Source organism: Labeo rohita, unplaced genomic scaffold (assembly GCF_022985175.1).
Source record: "Labeo rohita strain BAU-BD-2019 unplaced genomic scaffold, IGBB_LRoh.1.0 scaffold_119, whole genome shotgun sequence".
Taxonomy (NCBI): domain Eukaryota; kingdom Metazoa; phylum Chordata; class Actinopteri; order Cypriniformes; family Cyprinidae; genus Labeo; species Labeo rohita.
Window position 1 is genome coordinate 78,541 of NW_026127329.1, and position 22,960 is coordinate 101,500.

At 38.4% G+C, this 22,960-nt stretch overlaps 1 protein-coding gene across 1 annotated transcript in view; it reads right to left on the reverse strand.

Annotated features, from left to right (window-relative positions):
* maml3 (mastermind-like transcriptional coactivator 3) overlaps positions 1 to 22,960 on the reverse strand; it is a 126,964-nt gene that overhangs the window by 51,028 nt on the left and 52,976 nt on the right. Inside the window, 1 exon segment of the mRNA XM_051100988.1 lies at positions 5,188 to 6,768. Within this exon segment, the coding sequence (XP_050956945.1) occupies positions 5,188 to 6,768 (1,581 nt within the window).

Sequence of the window (22,960 nt, forward strand, 5' to 3'; positions counted from 1 at the left end):
AGTGTTAAATGAAGCACTGCTCACACAGATGCCACTTTCAAACCAAGTAGCTTTCTGTTGGATAACATGGGCAAATATCTTGACCATGTTTAACCTCTTCCAAAATCTGTGTTGGGAAATCTCACCCTCATGTTTTTATCCAATTAATGGATTTCGTCCACGAAAATTATGCAAAAAATGGTAGATGTGATGGCACCTTTAGAAACCACATTCTAATGCCCCAGCAACCACCTAGCAACGTCCTAAAGCCATCTAGAACACATTAGAAAACACAAAGTAACGCCCTCTCTAGGTGGTTGCAATGTCTTGGCAATCATCCACAAAACCCTAGAAATGCACTAAAAACACTAAGAACACCTTAGAAATCTCATAGTAACACCTTGGCAACCATTCCTATTCCACAGCCCTAGCAATCTCCCACAACACCCTAGCAATGTGCTTCAAAAACCTCTTAGAACACTATATAAACTGCTTAGTAATGCCCTGGCAACCACCCACAACACACTACCAACCACCTAGTAAACTTTTTACAACTACCAATGATAGCAAGTACCATTCTAAGAGTCTTCAGAAACATAAAAACCATCAATCCTGTCACACTAGACTTCCTCAGAGGCTGACTGCCCATTAAGAAACCCTACTGTTAATATTCGAAGCCGCTAAGCATCTATTAGTTCACACACAAGCTTTACATTGACTTTAAACCTAGTACACACTCTCACACACACACACACACACACACACAAAACAAACAAAGCCCACCATATCGTTCCTCCTTCCTTCCCTTTGATCACCCACAAATAAATTACAGCCGTCACAGCGATATGCAAAATGGCATGGAGTGACAATCAAAGCCTGACTAACAAGCTTTTAAGGACCGTGCTAAAGTTTCATAATCGCACACTAATAAGATTATGCAAACGCGTCCATTTAGCCACCTGTGTATGAAAAAAGAAAAGGAGAAAGTGAAAACCAAACAACTGAATGTGTTCTGATGTCTATGAATGTGTGTTCAAGGAAGCCATTGTGAGAAAGCTTTTACTGAATGTCTTTACCTTCATAAGCAACCATAAATACTGCTAACTGCAATTCCACCCCCATCCCAAGACTGTCCACCAAAAGCATCCACCACTCTTTAATCAATAACCTTATGGCCCGTCTATTGTCTAGATGAAAGATCCAATAAGATGCTAAATTCAAAATGCATTATTTAATCAAAATTCCTCAACTCCAAATGACAATCTGTACACACAGAGTACCAAGACAAATAACAGTAATAGTGGCGTTCTGAAAGCAAGCCCATAATTTGACAGAATATATTGAAAACTGCTACATCCTCCTTGTTTTCTATTAATTTTTATAAATCAAACACAGTGTGATTAAAAAGTCTGAGACCATGAGTGGAAAGATTTCTATCTTTTTTCTTTTCTTTTCTAATGTAATACTTGAAGTTAAATTTAAAAAATGAACACATTTTAAATATCAGATTTTAATTTAGTCCAGACTTGTTCTCACCTTTTGTGTGAAGCCAAAAGCCATCTTTTAGTTTCATTTCAAACAATGGAGCTACTAATTTACAAAATGCATGTGCTGGGATTTCTTATTGATTTTCCATAGCAGAGATCTGCACTCGTACAACATTTCACATGTTCTCTATGGACAACAGAAATGTGTAAATGTCAAATTATGAGAAGCATGAGCACTGCATGCAAATTGTCTGAATGTTGCGCCTGAGCTAAGATAGCACCTTTAGGTTTGCTGACGCAAATTTTAAATATTTTGCTAGCTACTTCACTGCAGGTCGATTATTGTTCTAATTTGTGCGTGACAACATTTACCACTAATAACTACAAGAACGGGAGACGATGCTGTGCTAAAAGGAAGCAAAGTAGTAATGCTGATATGCAGTCCTCAGGCAAAACAAAAATTAGCATTAGCGATGAAGACAGCAGTCTGGTTGGTCTTAGGTGGCTGAGAAAACATGATGTGAAGAATTAGCAAATGTTTGTCGTGATTATATCTACTGCATTCAAAGCACACATTTCAGTGCTACAAAATCAATGTTACTATCAATATCAGATTTCAACATCAATAGTGTATTTAGAAGGTGGAAAAATACAAATGAGACAAAAATACAAATTTCCCTTTTTCATACTCCATTCTCTTTCATAATACCTTTCTCTCATTTACTTCTTGATTTCTTTTACACATTTTCCATAATTTATACCATCTTTTACTTATGGTCCACCTTCATTCTGCCTTTTCTCTCATTCTCTCTCTTTTTCTTTCTCTCTATCTTGTTTCGCTCTTCTGCTGCATTTTCCTCAGGCTGCAAAAGAACCAACCATCATAAATCTACCCCTTTATTGCTTCTGAGGAGAGAGAACGAGAGAAAGAGGGAAGGGAGGGGGGACATGGGAGATGCAGGAGAAGAAAAAAAGAGAGGAAAAGGGGTGGAGGAATATCTAATCTCAGAGCAAGAGCTACAGAACCCAATGAACAGATGGATAAAATGAAAGGAGGAGAGAGAGGGAGCCTGGGAGGGGCTGAGGATGTCACCATTAATGAGAATAATTTACAGTTCAGAAGCTAGCAGACTCAAGACCTCTTCTGTAACTGAGACCACCACCAGCACCCTTTCAATTACAAAAGGCACTCTACGACTCTCAGTGGACTTTTTCTTGTAAACCTTAGAAATTGTGCTAGATAATTAAGCAACAAATAGTAACAAATTTCACACTTCTCATTAGTTGTGGATTGAAGGCCAACAGTTACAACCATTGAGCAAATGGCAGTGACATTTAAGCGAACATTAATGAATTTGAAAATGCTGTCAATTCCTGACACTGAAAGTAGAGCTTCTCTCTTTATTCCAAGGATAGCATGAGGGAAAGGGATTTTGGCGGCCATTGGGACATTGGAGGTTGGCGCATAGGCATAAATATATTACAGAGTGTCGATTTCCTATTCCGAGAGCTAGCTGTTGCTCAGGGCAACAGGAACCATTACTGTCCCACTGCACAACACAGACATAAAATCCAGAGTTATGGGTGAGGACTTATCAGTTCGACTCTTAGCATGTCTCTAGGCAAACTGCCCAATGCTGAAGCGTTATCTGAATGATTGAGTTAGCTTTTCCTCTTCCATAGCCAGAATTTTGTCTAAATTTGGAAAAGTTTAGCATCTTATATCTTATAACATTTACTTAAACAAGAAGAGCCAACTAACGGGCATGTTAAGCAACCAACCACAGGCCTGATGTTTTAGTAGTAGAACTAAGGAACAACAGAGGAACAACAAATAAACAATTTTGCTTATGAATATCTACCTGCTTCCAATTGCCTTGCTTTGAATATAGATTACGCTAGAGGTCTTCTCGGGTCCTAAAATCCGTACCCAAACCGAATTGATGCAAATCGCTTCTTACCCGAACCAGACGTGGATAAATTAGACTCGAGACCTCTTCAGTAACTGAGACCATCACCAGCACCCTTCCAATTACAAAAGGCATTCTAACACTCTCAGCTGACTTTTTCATGTAAACCTAAGAAATTATGTTAGATAATCAAGCAACAAATAGTAACAAATTTCACACTTCTCATTAGTTTTAGACTGAAGGCCAGTGGTTACAACCAATGAGAAAACAGCAGTGACATCTAAGTGAACATTAATGAATATCAAAATCCTGAATATAGATTGAAAATTTGAATATTTTTTTAAAAGAAAAACCCGACCTGAGACAGACATGAAATTAGACACGAGTCCAAGCGAAAGGCATTTAGGCTATTTTCGAACCCGACTGGACCCGAATGTAAAACAGTATTGACGTGTGCGGCCCCCACAGTCAGTCAGGAAGAATCCCTGTTTCCTGCTGACTGATTTGGTCGCTGCTCCATAACTTTCATTTATTGATTTAATTATTTACTATTACTTTATATTTTTGCGTGCCTAATGGGTACATGTTATTTCTGAGTTCGGGTTTCAATTGTGACCAGTGGATTTGAAAAATAAACGTGATAGTTCGATAATAAATTAATTCGACAGCCTAATAAATCATGGATTCGCTAATGTTGTCTGCAATGTTAATTTACCTTATCTCCGGCAAAGGGACACAAAAAAGAAAAGCCTTGCATGAATATGCAGCGTAATGAAGCGAGTGGATTTTCCTTTTCTATGTGCATTTCTCAAAAATGAACTTAACACGAACGTAAAAGGAGGCTATGGATCCGGGAGAGTTCGGGTCTTATCGAGTCCATTCAGAAAAAAGTACATTTATTTTAATTACCCGAGACCCGAGGCTGCTAATACCGAACCCAACCTGTCTCCAAGGAACTTTGAAGTTTTGAAGTTTTGAAGTTTTGGGCCTGAACCGGCCCTCGGGCTACTTTAACATTATTGCTGTGAGTTGTTTTTCATGAACGCGGGTCGAAGCGACCCTAATAACGTGATATTTAGCCCCTGGAATGCGAATTTTACCAGGGGAACCCTGCCAAAAAAACATGTATTTTACCCATAAGTGATTTTTACCGAGGACCCCCCGCAAACCCCACTTGGACTAGTTTTGAGTGGCAATTGGGCGGGTTTTGTTATGAAAACCTGGCAACCCTGCTCGGGTCAGACCTTTGGTTTTCTGATTCAAGTGGACCAGTGAAGATCTCTAGATTTCACCTCACTAAAACTAACATCAAACCCACCAATGAGCTTTTCCTCAACAGAATTTACTGCATGAACGTCATACACTATTGTTTCCAGGTGGACCGATAGGTAAGTTGCAAGTCAGTTATTAAACTGATCCAGGTTTATGTGCAATATGTACCTGACAGTCAATGAAGGGACTTTGAGGAAGCCAGTGGACTTTTTTGTGAAATTCAATAGAAAAGGACTTTTTTTGCTGGAAATGGCAAAAGCTTTTAAAAAGTTGTCATTTACATACATTCCCTGGATTCACATTCAAAAGCCCACCCAATCAGATCACAACACATTTAAAATTAAAGTTGGCAGGAGACTCAACATCGAAACGTAAAACCATTGTGCTTGTCCCAAGCACAGACTAACCAAGAATTGCTGACATAACTCTAAAGCAGACAGCTTTCTGTAATAACAGCCATCTGACCACAAAAAGATTAGCTTATAATCATCCAATTTAGCTCTTCATAGCATAGCATGAACAAAAATCAAGGGTCTTACCTGCACATGCTGCTGCATAGAGCCATATGGCATGCCTTGACTCAGCATTTTTTTATTCATCATCATCATCCTCTTCTGTTCTTCACTTAAATGGGCTGACTGGTTGGGCATCGGACCTGGAGGTTGTGGTGGCCCGCCGCCTTGCCCTGCGGTGCCCTGCATGTAGGGCATCATTGGGTTTTTGGCTTGATTAGCCATGGGCGGCGTCATCCGCTGACTCATGTGGTCTACTCCACTGAAATGAGTCAGCGGCTTGGTGTTGCTATAAGAAAGCTGCTTATTGAGGTTGTTTTGGGCAGCCAAGTTATTAGGTTGCTGCTGCGGCTGTTGCTGGTTGAGCATGTTTATGTGGTTCTGTGGGAGGTAGTTGTTCATGCTTGGTGTTTTAGGCCCCATTGTGTTGCTAGCATTGAAAGCCTGCGTATACATCATGGGGCTATTTGGTTTGTCTGGGTTAAAGGGTCCACTGTACGGGCTTGTTGGTGCTCCTGCAGGTGACCAGTTTGCTGCCTGGGACTGCTGTTGGTGTTTTTGTTGGATAAGTTTGGCACGTTGCTGCTGATGCGCAGCCATTTGCTTCAGCTGCTCGGCCGGTGAGAGTTCCGAGGTGGGCGGGACTGGTACACCTCCACCTGTTCCCCCTGATCCGGGAGCACCTCCTGTTACTGGAGTCGACGCAACGGGTCCAACGCCAGGACCTGCGTTCATCATAAAACCATTCCCGGGCCTCGAGGCCTGGGTTTGCGCTTGTGTGGGCGTTTGCGGAGAGCGTGCCACGCAGTTAGCGGGCGATCCTGACGGCATTCCAACTGCTGGTGACTGCTGCAAGGGTTGCTGGGGTGGTGTCCCATTGGCAGCAGTTGCAAATGGGGGACCAGAGGAAGATGGTCGCACCTGAGGTGACCCCATAGGCATCTGTCCACTCTGCGGTTGCGGTGTACTGTTGGGTGCCGTAGCTACAGAGTTAGGCGCTGGGTCTTGTGCAAGCTGCGATTGTTCCGTCGTGGCCCGTGTGAAGTCGCTCACCTCCTTTTTATCCTCAAAGTCCTCGTTGAAGAGGTCGTGCATGTCATCCTCAGGCACTGTATTGGCCAACTCATCGATCAGCTCCTGCCATTCTTGGTCATTCAGATTGATGTCAGAGAATAGCTTGTTCTGATTCGAAAGCGAAGTTTCCGAGGACTCGATTCCACCGCCATCGTCCAGAGGCTCTTGTTTCATGTCCTTTAGTAAACTAAAGCCATCTTCCAACTCTAATGAACCGTTCAGTTTAATATCAGGCATTCCACCATTTTTCCCTAAATCCTCAGGTCGTCCAGTAATATGGTTTGTACCAGCATTGCCATTGCCGGTTCCATTGTTTGAGGAGGCACTGTTGTTGCCCGAGGGCAAGGTGGGTTTGATGTCCATTGAATGAAGTGGGGAAATGGGTGGGAGGCTACCAAGAGAGTCCATTCCAGTGCATCCTTCTTTACGCAGTCTCTTTGTAGTGGGAGAATAACTCCCATCGCTGAGGCCATTTTGGTCACCATTTAAAGGAGACCGGGCACTGTCCAATTTCCTTTTCACTGTCTCTTGGAGCTGAGAGAGAAATTAAAAAAAGAGAGCAATGGTTAGAAGGTCTCTTCAGGTCCATATAAAAACATTAAGAATCACACATCTTCAGAACATTGCCATTCGACATTCACAAGCAGTTTCTCAGTGTATAAATAGTCCAGCATGGTACTATTCAAACTATTATTTACATTTCAGAGCTCAAGCACGTCAGAGTGGTTTCTAGTCCAGAATGCCAAAATTTACATAGGTAATATATTCTCGCTATCAAAACACATCACAATAGCAAAAGTTTTACGCCAATGCACGTCATTGTGGTTACATGTACATGTGTTTAAAAAACAAGAATGAAAAGAAATTAAACATTCACTTGATATTTATTTAAAGTGCCTTTTTCTGATCTGATTGTACAGCAGATGTGTCACTGACGTCAAATGAGGGCAGGTATTTTGATCAACACTTAATTCCAGTGTTGATTTTCCATAATCTGTGCAGGTGTTTGGGTTTAAACAGAGGCCTCATGAGGAAATAATAGGCTAATTTAAACGGAAGACAAGTATGTCCTTCTATTTGCCACTATTTAAAGACTTAGTAGCTATATTAAGATCAAACTCAGTCAATTTACAGTAGGGGGCTGTCAGAATGGTCAACTAGTTCGAATCAATCAGTGATGTCAATCACTTTTTTGTTTTTTACATTTTTTGCAGTTCTGTTATGAAGTGGGTAAACTTTTCAAAGGTAGTTTTACTATGCTCATCCAGCAGATTGTTTTCATGAGCATTAAAGGGATGGATCACCCAAAAATGAAAATTCTGTTATTTACTCACCCTCATGTCATACAAGACCTTCGTTCAAACACAAATTAAGATATTTTTGATAAAATCCAAGAGCAAGAATACTTTTTGTGTGGCTAGAAAACAAAAATAACTTTATTCAACCATTTCTTCTCTTCCGTGTTAGTCTCAGCCACACGTTCATGAGAGTACCACAATGTGGTTGAACAACTGTTGTTACATGGTCTTTTTTTAACAATGTCCTTACTACCTTTCTGGGCCTTGAACGTAGTAGTTGGGTTGCTGTCTTTGCAGAGTCAGAAAGCTCTCAGATTTCATCAGAAATATCTTAATTTGTGTTCCGAAGACAAACGAAAGTCTAACGGGTTTGGAACAACATGAGGGTGAGTAATTAAAGGAGTAGTTCACTTCCAGAACAAAAATTTACAGATAATGTACTCACCCCCTTGTCATCCAAGATGTTCATGTCTTTCTTTCTTCAGTTGTAAAGAAACTGTTTTTTGAGGAAAACCTTTCAGGATTTCTCTCTATATAATGGACTTCTATGGTGCCCCCGAGTTTGAACTTCCAAAATGCAGTTTAAATGCAGCTTCTAAGGGCTCTAAACATTCCCAGCTGAGGAAGATGGATCTTATTTAGTGAACAGGGGTGCGTTTCCCAAAACCAACTATGGTCGCAAGTTCCGTCGTTACCAATAGAGTTCAATGGACCTAACCACCATAGTTGGCTAACGATGCTTTTGGAAAACACACCCCTGACTGGTTATTTTCTACACAAAAAAAAAAAAAAAAAAAAAAAAAAAGCGCTCGTCTTGTCCTTTACACAAAAAAAAGTAAAACAGTGAGGTAGGACAATTTTGAAGTTGGAGGAGAAAATAAGATGGAAGTTTTCTGACATGCCCAAACTGACATGAACCGGAATACAGAGAGTAAAAATGCACATCGCAGAGCTAAACAAGACGAGCATTTGTGGTTAAAAAGTGTCTAAATTGCTATTTTTTTTTTTTTTTTTTTAGAAAATAATCAATCATTCTTCTAGATAAGACCCCTCTTCCTCAGCTGGGATTGTTTAAAGCTCTTTGAAGCTGCATTTAAGCTGCATTTTGGAAATTCAAACTCGCTGGCACCATAGAAGTCCACTATATGGAGAAAATTCCTGAAATGTTTTCCTCAAAAAACAATTTCTTTACGACTTAAGAAAGACATAAACATCTTGGATGACAAGGGGTGAGTAAATAATCTGTATATTTTTGTTCTGGAAGTGAATTAATCCTTTGATGGGTTAATCCTGACTAGTAAACTAGTAATTCAACCCCTTGGCTCGTCTGTTTTGAAAATATGTAATTTTGCACATATAACACTGCACATATAGATAAAAATATGAATTCTCATTGCACAGAGAATCACTGAGAGAAGGGAAAAGGTGACAAGTGTCAACTATCACTTCACAATTACATAGAGAGAGAAAAGAGCGAGTGAATAGAGGCGGAGGGAATCGGTTGCAAAACGAACGAGTTTCATTGTTCACACATGGGCACACTTTTATCCCACAATGCTCTTCTGCTTAATTTGTCTCAGCCATTAAGCTGTGTCTAAGCCGCTCAACACAAGCATGCTAGACAGTAACACACATGTACACACCAACAGAGGTTAGGGATGGGAGAGAAACCTTAAAAATGTCTTAGTTGCCTTAAACAGCATTACAAATTGGCACAATAAACCACAAATAAGGAGGGAAAAGAACTGCAAATGTAAGAATTCATCCAGTTAGTCTGCAAATGATTTTCTTAACATTCACTTGTGTCACTTTGCAGACGGTCCCTTCCCTCTCGCTATTGCAGGGCAGCGCGGTGGGGAATGAACAACAGCAAATATTGACGGGGAAAGAGTGATAGATGCCTCCTCGGAGGTGAGGATAGAAAAGAAGGTGAAAAGCATTTCCCATCATCTCTCCTCATCTTTCTGTTTGTGCTAATGACTCTCACAGTGAACACATTTAACAGTGTGTTAATTACAGAAGTGAAATGTGTGCGCAAACCCACAGACGTAGATGAACCGCAAGAACATTAGCGACAAATTCTCCCCATACGCAACAGCAGGATCCCACCCACCTTCTATGCTTATCCCAGTGGACTTCGGAGTGTGTGTGTGTGAGCATGCTAGAAACCTCACACACACACACCACTCTACCGAAACATGCGAAATGAGATTCTGAAACAACAAGATTCATGGATCTTCTCTCCGAGTCTCCTCTGAGGCAATATGTCTAGTCCCCCTCCCTCCTTCTATCTCTTTCTCTCAGTCTGTCTCTCCCTACATGACCAGAAGAACAGCGAGATCATGATGGGAAACAAGAAAGGCTGATGTTTACTGGCTAGCTTTATGCAAAAGAAGGAGATAAGCAGATAAAATGAGGCACACACACACACATACAAATCACGTTCTGTTGCAGTCTACCTCTAAAAGATTTTTAAACCGTCTGGCTATGCTTAACAGACGCATTAGTCGTGCTGCATGTACTGTAAGCTATACTGTAGCAAGCTCAAATATGACCCTCGTGTTCGTGTTGACTGTAGGTCTGCGTGGGGTTGCATCTTTTATTGTTACACCTCTGTCATGTGCAACAGCTAAGGGGGTTGTCAAGGCAACCGTTGTCACGACGGCTGTCAATATTCGTGCCGTTTATCATGCCATAAAGACGATTAGGATGACTGTCACTCACATGGAGAGAGTGAGTGATGGGGGAGAGAGAGAGAAAGAAATCAAGGCAGAAATTGAGAACAATGTGGCTCACATAAAACCGGCTGCATTCGTACAGTCAGTGTTGGGGACTGACAACAATGTTTGCAAAATCGTGCTGTACATACTGCGTATATGAACAGATAACCAAAGGCAATCACCTTCTCTAACCGTCAAAGCATGTAACAATAGCTTGGAGTGCAATGCACTTATTTTAAGTGCCACCAGTACCACCAATCAGAATAAAATGAAATAAAATGCAATATAAATGGCAAAATGACAACATAAATATAAAAATACTAAATAATATAAAAATGCAATAACATAAAATATAAATTAAATTAAATTAAATACAATGAAATGAAATAAAATAAAATCTAAAATAAAATATCATGAAATAAATTGAAATAAAAAAATGACAAAATCAAATAAAATCAAATAAAATATAAAAAATGAAATGAAATAAAATGAAATAAAATAAAATGGCAAAATAAAATTAAATAATGTTTAAATATAAAATAATTAAATTAAATAAAAAAAATGAAATGAAATACAATGAAAGGAATAATATAATAAAATATAAAAAATAACAACGTGAAAAGAAAAGAAATGACAAAATAAAATAAAATGACAAAAATGACCAAATAAAAGAATCAAATCAAATAAAAAATGAGATGAAATAAATGACAAAATGAAAAAATAAAATATAATAAAATAATATAATATAAAAATGAAACTTAAATTAAATAAAAAATAACATGAAATTACATGAAATTAAAAGAAATGACAAAATAAAATGAAATGACAAAAAATAATCAAATTAAATAAATTAAATGAGATAAAATAAAATGACAAAATAAAACAAAAATAACGTGAAATGAAATACATTAAAATAAGCTGACAAAATTACATTAAAAAATAAAATGAAATGACAAAATAAAATGAAAAAAAGAAATTAAATTAAATTAAATTACATAAAATTAAATCAAATGAAATAATAAAATGACAAAATGAAATGGCAAAATAAAATAATAAAATAAAATAAACATACACTATTATTTACTGTAGGTGATATTTTCAGTTATCATCTGTGATTATTTTGCCTTCATTAATAGTATTGTAATCAAGCATATACATTATAATTAATGTTACATTACTATTATTATTATTATTAATTCACTAGGTAGCTTTTACGATCATTTTGTCACTCCATTCTAAATTCTACAAAAAGAACTATAATTACCAGTTAAAATAGTACTGCAAAACACATTGTGCTGTGAGTATGTCTCCTCTCATTGCTTTATAATTTTTGTTGCTGACTTCGCTAAGGATTTTCTCACTCCACTCCTGCACCCTATCGGTCTGTGTGTGATGAATCCTCTCCGAGTGGCACATGATTGATATCAATAATGATCATCTTCCTGCAAAGACTCTGCATGCTAAGTGAGGCGTAATTAGGTATGTTTAGCACCAACCCCCTCTAGCAGACATCTCCACTGACGTCTGGGGTCGAGCGCAACGCTACGGACGGCGTAACTAGCGACGCCATAAGCCGCAGACACAAACCCATCTAGCTAGCAGCATTTGGCTCAAACCCGCTGTAATAGGATAAGAACGGCGAGAAAACCTCCCCCAAGCCTTAACTAGCATGGCAGGGTTAAGAAAACACGCAGCAGAGGTAGAGACAGGAAGAGAGAGAAAGTCTATGTATGTGTGTGTGAGTGTGTGTGTGTAGCGGGGGGAGGCTGATGTTTGTTTTTCTCCATTTCACTGCCTATTAAAGTGTTCAGTAGCTCACACAAACACACTCCCTCTCCTGCTCTCTTCACAGTCACCATGTGGGAGAGCACACGGATAAAGGGAGGGAGAGAAATACAAGAGGGAGGGAGGGAAAGACAGAAGAGCTCTTCAGACAGACGGTAATGCTTTCATGTGACTGGAGAGAGAGAGAGAGAGCGAGAGAGCGAGCATGGGGGGAGAAAACCACCAAGGTGCAGTTGTTATAGCAACCTCCTGATCCTGAAGCCCCTCCCCCCAGCTCCTGGGCTGAGTGCACTGGACACTTCTGCCAATAATCTCTCTCGCTCTTTCTCTCTAGTGGTCTCCCTCCCTAATGTTTTCTTTCCTCTCTCCCCTCTTCTATACCTACCCTATGCTTTTTTTCATCTATTGAATTCTCCTTTTCTTTATGTCTCAATCTCTGTGCTCTCTTCTTTGTCAATGTATGCAATACTTACCCTGTATTACTGACTTTCTCTTGCGACGGCGTTGAAAAAGAGCAAAATAATAGAAAAAAACAACCTTGATTATTTCACCTTGGAGCACCTAGCAAATGCGCAAAGATCTGATGCATTTCTAGGTAAGGAAATGCTAAATTGGCTGCACTAAACTAAGGTTATTGTGTTCTAACAAGTTTCCAGCGACAAGCAATTTGTCTGTTCAAAAGGACCGCAACAATTGCTGTGCAGCGTGGCGTAATCGCAACCAATCAGATGGTGTTTGATGTTTAAATGTAAATGGTGGAGCTACTGAGTGTGACCAGTCGCATTTGCGACTGAAAATTACTACATGCGACTATGAAAAAATATTTAGAAGCACCAGTGCGGCTGACATGATCAGCATATTTGTGTTTGCGTTGAGGGAAGCTTCAAAGGTTTCTGTGTTTTTTGCAACATTAAGTAATATCAAAAACATATCTCACAAATCTTTCATAAACAAAGTGTAAATAAGAGATTCATTGTGCAATGTAGAGAGCTTCGTTGATTATAATAGAACTTTTTGAGATTGCAATGAACTAAGATGAGTGACAGCTTTCAGTACTCCTGAAATTTTGACTGCTCCTAAAAAAAAAAAATAAATAAATAAAAAGGTGTCTATATTGACTCATACTAAATTTTAAATAAATAATAAATGGTTACATAAATCAACTAAATGAGGTTCTTGTGAGCTTATTCAAAGAACTCTGGAAAAAAAAAAAAAAAAAAAAAAAAAAAATGTACCACTGTTTGCACTTGAGCAGCAAAATCAGCGTATTTGAAACAGTTATTTAGAATAGTAATATTTTATTTTATTTGTTGTTTTGTTTTTTTTTTTTACATTTTTGACTAAATAAATGCAGTCTTTGGCAAGCTTAAAAGGCTTCTTCCAAAAACAAACTTTTTTTTTTAAAGGATACCAATTACGCCCCTTCTTACAGTATGTAATATACATCTCAGGTGTCCCCAGAATGTGTCTAAAATTTCAGTTTAAAACAGCCCACAGATCATTTATTATATCATTTTGAAAACACACTGTTTTCATGCATGTCTCTTTAAATGCAAATGAGCTGCTGCTCTCCGCCCCCTTTTCCAGAACAGGGCTGTGCCTTTACAGCTCATATCTCAGCTACTCTGCCAAAAAAACATCTTTGGTTTTGATTATAATGTCTATAGTGCTAAAATAATGTGTTTTGAAGCCATATCGGTTTAAATTTTTGATGTGGTTTTCTAAACACACACATCCGAAGCGCCCTCACAAATGCATGCTTTATGCTCAGAAATGCATGCATGCTGACCTTGAAATGCATGCTTAATGCTCAGGATATCTTGTGTGTGCACCATGTGTTGAAGGCTAAACCAAAAAGAGTGTGTCTAAGTGTATTTGTTCGTATGTGTTTAATCCACATCATTAAATTGAGCTCTTGAATGTGCACAGTACAATAAAGGCAGACCGACCTTTGACACGCAACAGATATCACAGCTAAACACACAACACAGGCACTTACACACAGCCTTGCTATAGTAAATACTGCACGGAGCACTTGTGTGAAAAATGTGGTTTGTGTGTATGTGTATGTGTTTTTAGATCTAGCTCATCAGACTTTCAAATGAGCTAAGTGCATGACCCTTTAATTTAAGAGGTGAAAGAAACATCCTATGGTAGAGACAGTTGAGCTCTCAAGTTTACACATTTGCAGAATAAATTAGAACATTCATAAAATGTTCAATATTATTTTTTTATTTATTACAACCCCCAGGAAACTGCTTGCCATAGCATACATTTACATACATTCCATTAGACAAAATAGTAAGTGAAATTACACAAATGATCCTGGTTCAGGAGTTCACATACCCATGGTTCTTAATATTGCATGTTGGTCCTTGAGCTACTACTCTTTAAAGCTCTTTGTAATTGTGTAATAGACCCTGGATTGTCCTGGCTAGTAAAGCTGCTCACTGTTTTAATATTTATTAAAGGGATAGTAATCCAAAAGTGAAAATTCTTTCAGTATTTACTCACCCTCATGTTGTTCCAAACCTGTAAGACTTTCTTTCATCTTCAGAACACAAAATGAGATATTTCTGATGAAATCCGAAAGTTTTCTGACCCTGCTAAATCAGCACTGCAACTACCACTTTTAAGGGCCAGAAAGGTCGTAAGGATAACACTAAAATAGTCCATTTCCAATGTTGTGAAGCTACGAGAATACATTTTTTGCACAAAGAAAACAAAAATAACAATTTTATTCAACTTCTCTTCTTTGTCAGTCGACACACGTTTACGAGAGTATCACGACATAAAATTACAGTTGAAGCACTGATGTCACATGGATTATCTTAATGATGTCCTTACTACCTTTTACTAAGTTAGGTTGCTGTCTATGCAGGGTCAGAAAGCACTCGGATTTCATTAAAAATATCTTAATTTGTGTTTCGAAGATAAATAAAGCTCTTACGGGTTTTTTCATTTTTGGGTGAACTATTGCTTTAAAACAACAACAACAACAACAACAACAACAACATGAGCAGTCAAGAAACAAGCAGCGATGCCTGAATCATCAACAAATCACTCTTTTGAATTAGATCTGTGATGAAAGGTTCATGCAGATTATAAAACTGGTCTGAATGATTCAATAAGGAATTTGACTTTCAGTGGAATTTCAACTCTCCAGTTACTGTTCTTTAGAAGACTTAAATGGTTAGCTCACCCAAAAATGAAAATTGGCCCATTATTTACTCACCCTCCAGGCATCCTAGGTGTATATGACTTCCTTCTTTTAGACGAATCCAACCGGAATTCTATTCAAAATTATCCTGGCACTTCTAAGCTTTGAAATGGCATTGCTGGGCGTTTTTCTTCATCAGTCCAAAACAAGTCCAATAAAGTGCATCCATCCATAATAAAAAGTACCTCACACAGCTCCAGAGGGTAAATAAAGGTATCCTGTAGTGAATCAATGCGTTTTTGTAAGATAATATCCATATTTAAAATGTAATAATGACTTTAATGTAGCTTTCACTAACTGTTGTGCACGGAAACCATCCCAGGCGAATGACGTAGGACGTCGGCAATGCGCATACACTGCTCAGAAGTGACAAAAGCGAACGCGCAGTGGAGAGATCAAAACAAAACAATGGATTTGTAAAGAAAAATGTTGGAGGCTTTCGATATAAGCCAAGAGGAGACTAGGGAAAGGAAACTTTGCTTCCTTTGCTTCTGTAAACAAATGTTGGTTTTCACGAAACTCAACGGCACATGCGTAACGCCGAAGTCCTACGTCATCCGCCCGGAGCAGTTTCTGTGCACAACAGTTAGTGAAAGCTTGCGAAAAGTGATTATTACGTTTTAAATATGGATATTTTGCTTGCAAAAACGCATCGATTCGGTACACGAGGCCATTATTCAACCCCCGGAGTGTTATAGATGGATGCGCTTTCTTGGACTTGTTTTGGACTGTTAAAAAGACAAACCTGCCCATCACTATTTTAGAAGTGCCAGGATAATTTTTAATATAACTCTGATTAAATCCTTCTGAAAGAAGGAAATCATATACACCTAGGATGCCTTGAGGGTGAGTAAATAATGGGCTAATTTTTTTTTTTGGGTGAAGTAACCATTTTAAACAGTAGTCATATGGTCTTTTGTATCATTTTTGAAGTTTTAAAGCTCCAGTTCCTATACAGTGTACAGGAAGGAAAAGAGTGACCAGCAAATTATTAAAAATTTCTCCTTTTGTGTTACATGTTTGAAAGACATGAAGGTGAGCAAATAATGACAGAAGGTTCATTTTTAGGTGATCTATCCCTTTAAGAACCAAATGTAAGTACTTCTAAAAAAAAAAAAATAATATGCGTCTTTGGAATAAGCATATCTGTTATGCAGGTTCTCCTCGGGTCAATACAAAAAAAAGCAGTTTTTATGACTCTTATTTGTTTTACAGATTAAGCAAGGGATGTAGGTAATTAAATGCACACAACACACACACAGCTGTATTAAAACTGAATTAGTCATTTTTATCATGTCGCAAGCTGTTGTTTTGTGATCAATACACGTTGTTCACGCTTGAATCAAGTTGGAGAGAAATTTTGGAATGTTGTGGTTAGCTGGAAAAAATGTATTACCTCACCCCTCCTTTCTCTCTCTCTATCTGTTCTACCTCACTCTCTCCCTCGTGAGTTCCTGTCTGTGGGATACAGAGGTTTATAAATAACTCCCAGCCCAGTACAGTGTTTTTGTGAGTGCGTGTGGTGGCAGTATGTGTGAAGATGGAAGGAGCACCCACTGGCTAACACTAATATAATAAGATATTAATGAGGGAGAAGAAGAAGAGGAGAGAGAGAGAGATAGAAGGAAAAGACAGGAGGGGGAGGACAGGAGAGAGCAGAAGCAGAAGAAAGGAGGGAGGAGAAAGAGGGGGCACGGAGAGTCAGCACACGAGGCTTCCGCTCGTTGAGCAACACCGCCTCCTCCTAAACGCTGCTAAATACTCGCTCTCTCGCGCTCGCCGTCTCCCTCCCTCACTGTTAATGGCAGCCTGTTTAAACACTGGCTGAGTGAATGTGTGTGTGTGCACTGTAGCGCCTGGGTGCATGTTAAACACAGTCCCTGAAATCCTACTCCAATCCAATAAAGCCTTCAGCAGCCCTGCCAGCAGAGACAATTACTGCACCTCACCCAGAGAGAAAGAGAGAGAGCGAGAGACACAGCCGACAAACGGAAGGGAGAGAAAGAGAGAACAGGAAGCATGGGGAATGAGGGAGGGAAGACAAAGAGCGGCTCGTCACAATAAACTGCTCATAATCATCTGTACATTACTCACACGCTCTTCAGGCTCAGCTCCTCCCACTGACTTCATTTGGCACATTCTTAATAACTTCGAGTCACCCATTCATCACTCTGTATATATGGGTTTGACGGTAACTAGTTTGACTAGTGCAGTATGTCTCACATATATTTAATACACGTGCAAACATACAGGCAAATGCAGGTCAATCAGGGTTGTACACTTGTGCACACCGGTGATTCATTCAGCAGACAAAACATTAAAAAATATCAGTGAAAAGCGGAAGTTAAGATAAAATTAATTGCATTTCTCAACTTCGTTGCCATTCACATCAAACTAAATGAGGTGTACGAAACAACCACATACACACACAAAAACAATTTTAGCAAATCATTTGCAACATGAATAACTATTTACACTATTTAAAGTGATAGCTCACCCAAAAATGAACATTCTGTCATTAATTAATAGGGATGTAACGATATTATCAATATGGTGATATCGCGATAGCAAAACTGTCTCGATATTATTTCGTTTTTAAAATATACTTAAACTTTTTATTTTAACATAAAAGGTCTTTAGAGTTGTATTTTGGGCCATTATGCTTTGACACAGTAACTGTCAAACGAATTAAAACCGAAAGCACAATATGGCTTAATCTGTTCAACAAGTCGGTTTTCGCTGCGCATTTCAAAGTGAGGCGCACATTCCGTTCAGGCGATTATCTTGCGATTTGGCGTTTTCCGCGCCTCATAACGTCTCCGTTCACAGTCAATGAATGCAGCGAACTCGTTTATTGCATGTAGTTTAGCATGTGTTTGGGAACGCAATGGCCACCAGTTATGCGTTATTTTCGCGGCAGATGATACAGCATTTCATTAGATTTGTAGTGAGATGCGTTTTTGTAAGCCTTTTTTCACTGAAGCTGGAGTTTTCCCTCAAAATAAAAGCTCTCATGCCGTTTCTGTCAAAATAAAAGCTTAAAAGTGCAGTATGAATTGCTGACAGCTAACGGTTTAAATGGGTAACGTTACTGCAGTCCAAATTTATCTCTTTCAAGTGTAGAAATTAGGAACGAAGTATTGTAATTTCCCTACTGTAGTGTAAAGCAAAAATAATATACCTATGAAATATTCATTTTCATTTATTTGCAATGCAACCGTTTTACAATATATGTCTTTTACAGTATATGTATATGTATTACTGTCATTGTTGTTTTTATTACTGTTATATTCTAATTAGTTTGGCTTCCTAAAACATCAGTGTGAATGTAATTTAGACTGAGACTGAGTATATTACAAATAAAAAGAGGGTTGTGTCCACTTTAAAGTTCAGGTACAAGTCAATTCAGACTTTTTTCTTAGATAAGAACTTTGGTTGGGGCTCTTAATTTTGAACGGTCAAAGTGCATTGGATATAAATGTTAATTTTTAAAACACAATTTTTAAAATCCAATTCTTTTTAGAATAATCGCAATAAATATTGTATCATGGACTTCATATCGCGATATTACTGTATCATAACATTTTGATATTGTTACATACCTATGTACCTATACATATTTTTGATCAAATCTGAGAGCTTTCTAACCCTGCATAGACAGCAACGCAACTGACACGTTAAAGGCCCAGAAAAGTAGTAAGGACATTGTTAAAATAGTCCATGTGACAGCAGTGGTTCAACCTTAATTTTATGAAGCTATGAGAATACTTTTTGTGCACTAGAAAGCAAAAACAATGACTTTATTTACCAATTCCTTCTCTTCTCTGTCAGTCTTCGGCTCGCGTTCACGAGTACCACAACACTGCATTGCTGTCTATGCAGGGTCAGAAAGCTCTTGAATTTCATCAAAAATATCTTAATTTGTGTTCTGAAGATGAATGAAGGCCTTACAGGTTTTGAACGACATGAGGATGAGTAATTGACATAATTTTTATTTTTGGGCGAACTATCCCTTTCAAATGAATGTAATATTTAAGCTTCACTTCCATCTTCAAAGCTTAAGTGTCTGATCAAATACTTAAAAACGCTATTTTTTTATTAGCCAAAAGTGTTATTCTTAAGCAAATAGCATTATACCACGCTAGTAGGCTAAACTGTTAGCTTGCTAACCCACCGTTTCACAACCTTGTTCCTGGAGGCACACCAAGCACACATCTTGGATGTCTCCTCTATCTGACCCATTCATTTTTGGTTTTGGATTCTCTACTAATGAGCTGATGAGTTGAATTACGTGCGTTTAATTAGGAAGAGTTTTGAAAAAGTGTTGTGTTGGTGTGCCTCCAGGAACAGGGTTGGGAAACACTTGTGCTAACCTCAAAAAACATCTCCTGCTTCCAAATATGCTTACTTCCATAATATATAGTTGCCAAAACAGTATGTCAAAAGAACAGTATGTGTAACACATTAAAAGATATTAATTAAAGCTATTTTAGTGGCAAATTTTAGGCATTAAGACCACTGCTGTTCACTTGAACCAAACAAATACCGTAAAGGGGCTGGTAAACATGTTAAAGCCACTCATTGAATGTGATATTATCATTTTAACCCAGATCAGTTCCACATCTGCCACATGACATTTTATGTTCCGATGAGTAAGGAAACATAATCCACTGACTGCAGATTTCAAAACACTTTTATCGACTGGATAATCAAGGATAATCTCGCACAACATGACAACTCAACATTCCTAAAGACAAAAAACACTAGGCATCGATATTGCTTAAGTTGTGATCATTGCAGAACTCAGTGGAATTGTAGCTTGAGCTTATTGCTGACAATCGACGGGGGATCGACGAAATAAAAAGGTCACATGGGTGGATTTTCCTCAGATTAGCCAAAACACCCTCAGGTGCCCTGTGTAAATGACAGAAATGATTGAGAAAAAACTATTCATGATTAACTCATCCACACTAGCCTAGCACCACTGACTCAACTACCGAATTATAGCAGTTATAGCAGAAAAACACCTCGGACGCCTGACAGATTTTAACTCAGGTAACGTGTTTGTGTACAAACAAGTCTGAGTGGTCTCTACAGCTATTTGCTAATGGAGTGTTAGTGCTTAATGGCTAATTAGCATTGATGCTACAAGTTAAACTCCTCACAAAATGCCTGTCCCAAGTGGCACTTTATAGACTTTGCAGTGCAAATTTTGGTGAGGTACTGACTAGCAGTGTCTCTATTCCAATATGCATACTCCCTTACTAAACAGTAGGTGAAAACAGTAGGCTATGTGAAAAGAGCATGTTCAAACTCATAGTATTCATGGAACAGCAGGGGAAAAGTACCCTGATGACATACTGCTTATGATGAGACTCTGAAATGCGCATATGCTGGACACTTTACTATCCCATGATGCCACGGGAGAGGAGTCATGAACAGCAGTGAAGCGACTCAACTGCACGGGTAGGTCAGTGACAACATGACAAATTACATTCACACCACACACATTCATACTACATAGAACACACTTTTGTAACAGTCGCAAAGTATGTACTTGTTCAAAAGAAGTACCTACTCAGAAAGTATGCGGTTTTGGACTCGGCCCAGTGATGGGAGGAGGGCAACAAACACCCCGTATGTTGTATTTCTGTATGTCGTTTACCTTCATCTTATGACAGCAGGAAATGAAAACTTGCTTTACAGTTATCTCGTTGACCACTTTATTACTTGGATTTCTCTCCCTCCCGCATTCTTTCCAATTACCCATCTGTTTATGCAAAGTATTTCTCTGTTTATATCTTTCCATCCCTCCCTCTCTCCAAATGCTCTTTTCTCTGTCTGTCTCTCTTTCTCTATTTTTAGTGTTCCACTGCTTCCTGTTCTTGGAGCCGTACCACAGCAAGGGGGAGGGGGGAAAGAGAGAGAGAGAGAGAGAGAGAGAGAGAGAGAGAGAGAGAGAGAGAGAGAGAGAGAGAGAGAGAGAGAGAGAGAGAGAGAGAGAGAGAGAAAATGTGGATGGCGGAGGAAGAAAGGAAGTGAGGAGAGGAGGGGTTTGTGCCTGCTGTCCTCAGTCCTCTGTAAATCAATCCGGCCATTTGCCTGTCCTTTTCCTCTCTCCACCACCTCCCTTTCTCCCTCCATCTCTCCCCTCACATAGAGATCAGGCTCAAAGCAGGAGGAAAGTCATAAAACAAGGGGAGGAGGGTGAGAGAGAGAGAGACACCCATAGAGGAGGAAAAAAGCGATAGGAAAGGAAAAGGAGGGAAAGAAAGGAGAGTAAGCCAATATTGTTAAAGCAGAAATGCATTAAGAGTGAAAACAGTATTTGGTATAAAGTTCTTCTAAACACAAAAAAGAGCTCTAATACACATGCCTGTACATATTGAGTCTATTCGGACAGAATTAGCTTTCTAAGTGATGTCTCAGTTACAGTTATTAATAGTGCATGTATGTCATTTCATGTACTGATTCCAAATCAGTATCACTCTGGCCACTACTGAAGGTCATGTGCTCTGGATATGTGCTTCAAAACATTTATTGAAATGCACAAGACATATATGTATTTAACAGATAGTCACTGCTACTATCATGGCTAAAGGTAAGCAAATAAGCATGTTTCTGTGTAGCTTAACGGGTATAGAGGTCATGTGCTAGCAGCATCAAGGTCATGGGTTCAATTTTCAGGAACCAACAAACCGACAAAAGATATACCACCCTGAATTGTTATTTTATCCAGAAAGTTGAAAAAATGACTAAATTACACAGTTATAAAGGCATTGTTATATGAACCCATATGAATCAAGCAGTTTGATTTGCTCTGTGTGTTTGTGTCAGTCTAAATGAAATCTGCTCATCATATAAAGCGATCATATCTCTTCACAAAACTTGGATTAAACCACTAGAATCACATGAATTCATTTAACGACAACTTTAGAACCTTTCTGAATCATTTAAGTTTTGGTTGCCCAGACTTTCAACTGAGGTACAGAAACCTCTCATGTTTCCTTAGATGAAGTATGATGATTAACTGAAGTTTTATGGATCTGAATAAGTGTGAGTAAAAGATGACAATTTTAATTTTCAGTGAACTATCCCTTTAAATGCTGTTACATATGGTGTGGTTTCATTGCATGATACAAACTTGCAATTCTGACTTTTTTTCTTAGAATTTTGATATAAACTTAAGTTATAAAGTCAGAATTACGAGATATTCTGGGAATTTTGCATGAAATTTGCATGAAACTCACAATTTCGAGTTATAAAGTCAGAATTGCAAGATATAAACTCACAATTTTGACTTTTTTTTCCTCAGAAATTGCATGATATAGACTATATTTGTGAGAAATCAAGTCAGAATTGTGAGATAAATGCTCACAATTCTGACTTTTTTTCTCGTAATTGTTTGTGTCTAGAAATTCTGACTTTTTAAACGCAATTGACTTTTTCTTAGAATTGATATAAACTGCAATTGAGTTTTAAAGTCAGAAGTGCAAAATATAAAATTGCAATTCCAAGAAATTATGTCAGAATTGTGAGATGAACTTCCCCTTAGATTTGTTTGATATAAACTCGCAATTGCGAGAAATTTTCTCGTAATTGTGTTATATCCTGCAATTCTGACTTTTTAAATGCAAATTACTTTTTTCTTAGAATTGTGATATATAAACTCACAATTGCAAACTTATATCAGGCCATTCTGA